We start from the raw sequence: 8,749 nt of genomic DNA, 5'->3' as shown, positions 1-8,749 counted from the left end.
CATCAAAAAGTTGATTTATTTCACTAATTCCATTCAAAAAGTGAAACTTGTATATTATATTTATTCATTACACACAGACTGATATATTTCAAATGTTTATTTCTTTTAATTTTGATGATTATAACTGACAACTAAGGAAAATCCCAAAGTCAGTATCTCAGAAAATTAGAATATTGTGAAAAGGCTCAACACCTTGCACAAGGAGGGCAAGACACAAAAGGTAATTGCAAAAGAGACTGGCTGTTCACAGAGCTCTGTGTCCAAGCACATTAATAGAGAGGCGAAGGGAAGGAAAAGATGCGGTAGAAAAAAGTGTACAAGCAATAGGGATAACTGCAGCCTGGAGAGGATTGTGAAACAAAACCCATTCAAAAATGTGGGGGAGATTCACAAAGAGTGTACTGCAGCTGGAGTCAGTGCTTCAAGAACCACTACGCACAGACGTAAGTATTCCTTACTTGTCAGTTATAATCATGAAAATTAAAAGAAATAAACATTTGAAATATATCAGTCTGCGTGTAATGAATAAATATAATATAAAAAGTTTCACTATTTGAATAGAATTAGTGAAATAAATAAACTTTTTGATGATATTCTAATTATATGACCAGCACCTGTACGGTACCCCTTCACTGACAGGCCTGGAAATACAACATGGTGGGGGATATTTAAGAGGAAAACTGACAACTTCAGTAAAGGCCCTTTGTTATAATTATTATTATTTACTTCAGTCATCAGAATATCTTTCAAGGACAAGCTGCTAAATTCAGTCTCTCATTCGTGGGCCATTATGAAAGATCATTGCCAACTGAATTTTTATTGGTCTCTTGAAGACCTTGAAAAAAGAAAAAAAAGTAATCAAATTCCAGCGTGTTTGTTTTAGGGGAGAGTCGGGAAAACAAAACCCAAGTTAACATGGATGACAATGAATACTAAATATTGTATTATATGATGAATATTCATGATCATGTATATTTGTTATGACACTGAAGATTGTATGATTATTACTGTTATTTATGTAAGTACTTCATATTATTATTCACCTCTGGAAGCACATGAAAGAGTCCATGTATAGTGAGCGGTGAGTTCTTGTGTGCAGTACCATTGTGTGGAAGGTCTTAACAGCAAAGTTTTGTGTTGTATGTATTTTGTATATACTTCCTCCATTTCCCCCCCTTTCCTTATTTTGTCTATTTTTAAATACTACATATTTTGTGTACCTTTGGTGGATTGTAAATAGACTCTGAATAGGAAGTGACATTGTCAATAAAATCAACCTTGTACGAAAGTGCTATTGTGGCCTTGCCCCCATTTTCATGCCGTCATTTTCAATCTTATTAACTTTCCAAAACTCAAGGACACTAACAAAAAAATAAAAATAAATAAGAAAGTTACATTTAGACTTTAAATATTTAAAATAAATATAAAAAATTAAGTGTTCGCCAGTCACGTGAGTCAAACTTGCTTTAACTGATTCTCTATCTACTCATAGGAATACGACACCTATCGAGGCCTTCCTATAGAAGCTCTGTTCAGTATTATTCAACAGCTTTTTCTGCTTGCTCGGGAGCAAATTACCCTCCTCCATCCCCAACTCCTCCTTTCGCCACAGTTAGGACTTGGCTTTCTGATATTTCTTGATGAATCAGACTCCTTTATCTTGAATAATGTATTACCCTTATATAAGATTAAGTACATTAATGATATCTGCCTTGTTCTGTTCTGTTTACCGTAGGGGGTTAATATTGCTGCTCTCCCTGCTCATTCATGACAGGCTGCATTGTATAGGAATGTACAGGAAATACAAGCATAACATAAATAAACTTTAATTGAAATTCATTTTTATATTCTTGTGATTCAATCAAAATGTCAAGGTTGTATTACAATCCTGAAATGAGGAAAAAGCCTGAAAAGTATTTAAAAAAGTGGTTATTTAGTGATTTGGCAACATGTTTATTATTATAGCTAATTATTTCTTAAATAGAAAAAGAAGTACTTAAGCGGTTGTGCTGATAACAAAATGAGAGAAACATAGTGAGAGAAAAATAAAGAGAAACTCCTGCCGGGTTATGAAAAATACACTTTATAAAAATCAGCATGTACGTGTGTGTGAGTATTTCTCCTCTGCTGTTCTGTAAAAAACAGTCAAATAGTTTGGCGTTATGCAGGATACAAACAGAAGGACAATGCAGATAAAATATTCATATTCAGGGATAATTTGAAATAAAATAATAATAATAAGGCGGAGCTCTCCACACAGTATGGCAGGAAACAAGGCGAGAGAGGGAAATGAACCTTCAGTATGCCAGCTACCAACAGCCTTATTGTTTACGGTGTCTATTTCAGATTCATGTGAAAATGTGAGAACGGTGTGCTTTCTGTTATAGTTTTTTCTGTTATATTCTTTTTGGGGTTTGTTATTTTGATTTTGCTCAAAGCAACATCTATCAGGCAAAAATGGGGAATTGGTCTTTCTGTGTGGGAATGAGAATGGAGACTAAGGTGCTGGAAATGAAAGGTGAATGTTCCATCTACCTCTCTGCTGCTTTCATAAAGAGTACTACACAATCAATAACAAAGAACAGAAAAAAAAAACCCAAAAAAACATCACTCTTCAAAGTATGGCTCATTCTCTTTGAACATTGACGTTATTGGGCTCGGAAGAAAGTTTGATGCAGCTCATGAATGAATCATCACACGCTTAGATGTGACCATTATAGCGGATGTAATGTGATGTTATCTCATCTTTTTAAGGAAAACACAATGCTTCCTGGCTATCGAGGGCATCTGCGATTGAAACATTCATGTTAAAGTGTGGTGTGCGCATGCATCTCAAAAACATAATTCACTCACTACCTATCAATGCTATGCAGTAACCCCAAAGGGAACAAGTGACCTTAAATAAAATATCATCCTGAAAACACTGGCATGAATATGCAAAGAAAGACCATATAGATTTATTGTTAACATGTTTACGTGTTTGTGCGTGTTAAACCTTTTGTCATGGAAACCCAGGTCAATAAAAATGCAAACTTAAGACTCACAAGCCCTTTATGTGACAATCTTTTGTCAACCAAACCACTCTTCAGATTTTCATTTGCAATATTGCGGGGTGGGGGGTAAACCAAGTAATCATAATCAAACTAAAATTGTTTATTCCAATTTGTTTTCTTGAATCAAGGCATTTAGAGGCATGTAATGGATTCTGTTGTTTTGGTTAATTTTGGTTAATTAAGCGGCTAGACAGTCGTCTAGCCGCTACATCCAATGGCAGTAATTCAACTCTCTCTCATTTGTCACAGTGGGGTGATTCTTCTCCGGAAAACATCATTACATAAGGCGTTTATCTCTACAAACAGGGGAATTTATTAGCTTGAAAATGAAAATGACTGCAAGACATTTGTGCTCAGAACATACAGGAATTCCAGAGAATCTAGAAACGGTTTACAATTAAAAGTGGCTCCAATTATGATTATCAGAAACTGTGTACATGTCTGAAATGCTAATGTTTGTAAAGTGTGGTGGGGTGTAAAGGGGGTTACGCACCAGCTGCATTGAATTATACTCTTGTCACATCAGTTCCTGATACTACAGGAAGGAGTGAATGAGTGCTACTCTAACGGAGAACAAACAAACAAACAAAATGCATTATAGCTTATGTTTATGGAAAAGTTCCGGAGGTGGAATTGGAAAAAAAAAAAAAAAAAAAAAAAAACAATGAACATTTGTTAAAAATGTGTTATAAAAAAAACACTTTAGTATTATTTTGCTCGTAATGTCTCTTAAACTACATGACTTTACAAAAAATGGTTTAAACCAGCCTAACAACAAACAAACAAACAAACAAACAGGTAAAACCAATCTAAGCTGTTTAGCTGGTTTTAGTCAGTCTTCCAGCCTGGTCATAGCTGGTTGCAGTCTGATATTAGAGGTTTTTAATCACTTGCTACAAACTGATGTGTTCATGATTACAATTATAATTTAAAGGGTGAATCCACACCAAAATGAAAATTATGTCATTAATCACTCTCCCCCATGTCGTTCCAAACCTGTAAAATCTTCGTTCATCTTCAGAACACAATTTCAGATATTTGGGATGAAAACCAGGAGGCTTGTGACTGTCCCGTTGTCTACAAAGTAAAATACACTTTCTCAGTCAGAATAGTCTATCAGCCATCAGTGGTTTAACCGTAACGTTACGAAGTGATGACAATACTTTTTGTACGCGAATACAACAAAAATAATGACTTTATTCAACAATTCATCTCCTCTGTGTCTCTCCACATAACCGTGCCGCCATTTTGGTGAGAATCCGCTGAACACAAGCAGCGTATGCTTTTCTGTGTCCGCCGCACCACACGGATGTGCTGTTTTCTTTCAAATCAAAGTGTAAATACATGTAGAAAATGTATCCTTGTGGCGTGGCTGACACAGAAGAGCATACGCTTGCTGCTTTCAGCTCATATTCTCCAAAATGGTGCTACAGTAATCGGAGAGACAGAGAAGAAAAATTGTTTGATAAAGTGGCTTTGTTTTCTTCACATACAAAAAGTATTTTCGTCTCTTTATAAATTTACGATTGAACCACTGATGGCAGATGGACTATTGTGACTAAGTCTTTCATACATTTTTGGACCTTGACAGTGTAGTTTACTTGGCAGTTAATGGGGCAGTCACAGGCCTCCCGGTTTTCATCCAAAATATCTTAAACTGTGTTCCGAAGACATCAAAGTTTTTAAGGGTTTAGAACAACATGGATATACATGGTATAAATTATCATAAAATGTTAACTAAAGAGTCAAATCATTATTGTGTGCTGTCAGGCACAATCCAAGGGAAAGTATTTTACTGTTCAGTTGGCTGCTCAGCGGGCTGATACCGAGACAGATTGTTTATCTGGGACGTGAGAATCTGTTGAGATTTGCAATCAATTTTGTTGCCCACTTTCAAAAAAAAATCTCAGTTCTTCCCGTGCTCTTGTAAAGGAACCAATCAAAGTTTTCATACTCTACACAGCTTTCTATAGCTCTTATGGAAGAACTCACTCTGCACTTTGAATACGTTACAAGTCTGTCCTCTACAGGAAAATATACCAAATTACAGGCTAGTGCTTGTAAGTACATTATCTGACCAGCAGATGTTAGCAGATACAAAAGAAATCATCATTCAGAGCTTTCCCCTCTCGCACGCCAACTGCATGATTAATCATTTTATAAAAACCTCACAGGAGAAAGAAATTATACTACTTGTGTTAGAATAACTGTCAGACGCAGAAAGTAAATTATTAGTGTAGGAATGGGCATATTAAGCGAGACAGTGATGAATGCTATTGTCTACACTAATTTCTCACCCAGACATGAAATGTGAGCTTTATTCTCTTACTTGAGGATTCATCAAACAAAACTTTGTCAGAAACATATTTCCCTTATCTATTAATGCCATCTGTACAACGCTTGCCAGTTCCACTGTGAAAATCCAAATAGAAGAGTTTCCCGTTTTGAAACTACTAGACTATTCTGAGAATATTTATTTTATTTTGTTAAATACATTTATTTCCCTACAGTTTTCCATTGTGCAATTTAATTTCAACATGCAATATGTTATGTATTATAAGTTACCAGTGTTTGGGGTAACATATATATATATATATATATATATATATATATATATATATATATATATATATATATATATATATATATATATATACATACATATATATATATACATATATATATATATATATATATATATATATATATATATGTGTGTGTGTGTGTGTGTGTGTGTGTGTGTGTGTGTGTGTGTGTGTGTGTGTGTAAACGATTAATGCAATATTGTAATACTTTTTAAAGTAACCCTCCTCAACACTGTAAGTTATAAAAGACACCTAACAAATCCAGTGCATGTCTAATATGAAAATGTTTTTTTTTTTTAACAGTAAGTATCAAAGTACTTTGTTTAGCTGCAACTGCAAAAATAGAACAATCACATATTAATGTGCCAAGAATGAAAGAAACTGCTGTGCATGCGAACTGTCGATGTTTCAGAAAGTTCTGACGGTTATTACCACAGATCCGGATAACAGAAAGACCAATTCAGCTTATTTTCAGACAGACGAAAATTTGGGAGGCAGAAAATAGGCACACCTATTGAATTCTAAACTATACACAAGATGTCTCAAATGACAATGACACCCGCTTTTAATGACATGATTGCTCGTGGTAATCTGATAGCCTTTGAGATCTTTACTAACAATGCAACATTGTCCAGGAATTGTACTCACATTATGCTAAAGTGATGATAACCAAAATTAAGAAAAATGAGATAATCATGATTAACTATTTTGTTTCACTTTGCCTGTTTCAGGTTGTTTCCCATGCATATTTATATATATATATATATATATATATATATATATTTGTGTCTATAATCTGCAAAATGCTATCTTAACTGATAAAAAAATAAATAAAGAAAAATAATTTGCATAGAAATTGCAGTTGCAAATACATAATACAAAAAATATATGAAATGATAAATTATTAATCGTGTAATATATATGCCTACCTCAACTGTGTTAAAAAGATATCTTGTGTTTAAGGAATATTTATTTTTGGAATCAAATATAATCATGCAAATTCCTTAATGTGTAATGCATGAGGACAATAACAAATCTACTGCCAGTTTTCACTTACACTAAAACAGTTGGCCAGCCCCACAATTCTTTTCTAAAGCCACAGCGAAAAGCAGTTCCTCTTTAGCCCTGCATGGGATAGAGAGAGCTAGATAAAAAAAAACATCAGTGAACTGATCCATGAGAGAGATCATTATTTTCAGTATGACGAAATGGGGCGCCGCCTTTAGAGCATATTATCTACACCTCGCTAAATTGAGGAGAGATGAATGGGAAAATATGGTTTATATTACCAAAGCATGTCTTAAAAGGAAAGTTAACCTAGGGGAGAAAAAAAAAAATCCGTCGTAACTGTCTCCTCTTCATGTTGCTACAAACAATATTAGGGACTGAGTCACCATTCATTTCGTTTACTGTCTATGCCATTCGCGTTGTAGCCTGTCCTTCTCCACACAATAACTATGACATTCTGCGTAATATCTCCACTTTTGTTGCACCAAAAAGGAACATTTTACAGATTTGGAACAACACGAGAGTGGGTAAATAGTGATAGTATGTTCACCACTGCGTGAACTATACCTTTAAATATCCGCGTCTAATTAAACCCAGCTACTGTAGTACAGTATACATGTGGAAAAAAGGTTTGTTTATATATGTCTTGATTTTCCCCTCCCACTCCTTACTCTTGGCAGTTCAGGTGAATGTGGTGGTCGTATTTAGTTTCCAGGTTGGGTTCAGTGTGTTATTTGATGATGTCGCTGTCTTTCCTCAGAGGCGCTGCTGATTGGGCGGATTAATTCGCGTGCATCTTGAAGCGGCGTGTGCACGCGCTCTTGTCCTCAGTCTCAGCGCGCGACATATGGGCACGCGAATTTAAACCGCAACAATATCAATATCGTGCAACGATCAGGATACTCGTGCATATTCGCATCCCGTCCAGAAAACTTCCTGGAAACTTCGCAGGCGTAATTTAACGGATTACAAATTATTCATTTCAGGCACGGAAGACAAGAATAAACTGTAAACACACTGTGTTACAAAAAGGGATTGCAATGTTTCCGACCAAGGCGATAATCTTGGTGCTTCTTTTCTTTGGCAACGCAGGTAGGATCGCGTTCAAGTGTTATGCAATAACTGCACACGAAATATAAACTGTTATATAATGAAGAGCTAGGGTTTTGTGCATTTTTCTGATTTGCATGCTACTTTTTATGGTCAGTGATGTAAGATGTCAGTGGCAGGTGCATCTGTGGACGTGTTCGAATTCTGTTGTGCTCATTGATCAACACCGTTGCATACAGTTTGTGAGAGGCAATGTGCTGTTTACATTACTATGCATGCCTGATAATTTAAGCATCCTTATAATACAGCTTATATGGACTTTCCGGATTTGCTAGACTAGATCCAGTGGGATTTGACAATGTTACCTGTCTTTTAACTAGACATGATTATCTTAGCTAATATTATAAGCAGCCCTGTACTTGTGCTCTGAATTAAAGCCTCGGTAAGACAGCAGAAGGATTCGAACGAATCGCATTGATTTAAATGGATCCTCAGTAAATCTTTATGGGACTGTGGTGGGATGAATTTCTTGGGTAGTTTTGGCAACCCACCTGCTGCACGAGCCGAGAAAGGTCCAATCAGCTTGTCTGGGAGGGAACTTTCTATATGTAATTAACCTTTTTTTGTGTATTACCTCATGCAACTACATTGAAGCTATGAGACGTATTTTGTCATTGTTCTTCAAATCACATTTTAATAAAATGTAAGTTAATTCCTTTATTTATTTTGTTTATAAATGTTTGTTCTTAACCATTTACGTTTGATTATCCGGTGGGACACAAGTTTAGTTACAACACAATAGTGTTGCAAACATGTGAGTAAAGTTTATTTTTATTTACACATTTAGATTTTCTATATTTTGCACTTCTGAACGTGTGTTCAGTAGTTAGTTCACATGTAAAATGAAACATTAACATTAATTGTGGTTTTCGAATTTAGTGATAAAAGCAAATGTTTTAAATGCTATGCATCAATAAAACGAGCAAACACTTGACATTTTACTATCAAATCACATGTAAAATCAATTAATTGAGCTTAGACTGGGGAGTTTTC

The 8,749-nt window shown here is 35.2% G+C and overlaps 1 protein-coding gene across 13 annotated transcripts in view; it reads left to right on the top strand.

The window, feature by feature from the left end:
* The first annotated feature begins 7,389 nt into the window (after nt 1-7,389).
* The window catches only part of LOC113058365 (neural cell adhesion molecule 1-like), an 80,197-nt gene continuing 78,837 nt past the window's right edge, over nt 7,390-8,749 (top strand). For 6 of the 13 annotated variants that reach the window (XM_026226187.1, XM_026226186.1, XM_026226185.1 and 3 more), the window contains exon 1: nt 7,395-7,738. In XM_026226187.1, the coding sequence (XP_026081972.1) occupies nt 7,687-7,738 (52 nt within the window). In that variant the 5' untranslated portion in view covers nt 7,395-7,686. Of the gene's footprint in view, nt 7,739-8,749 lie in introns of all 13 variants that reach the window. The other 7 variants (XM_026226194.1, XM_026226193.1, XM_026226191.1 and 4 more) reach the window with 4 other exon arrangements.

The sequence above is a fragment of the Carassius auratus genome, chromosome 40 (assembly GCF_003368295.1).
Source record: "Carassius auratus strain Wakin chromosome 40, ASM336829v1, whole genome shotgun sequence".
Lineage (NCBI taxonomy): Eukaryota > Metazoa > Chordata > Actinopteri > Cypriniformes > Cyprinidae > Carassius > Carassius auratus.
The sequence above is the reverse complement of the archived record's forward strand: the minus strand, read 5'-3'. Positions and strand labels throughout refer to the sequence as shown.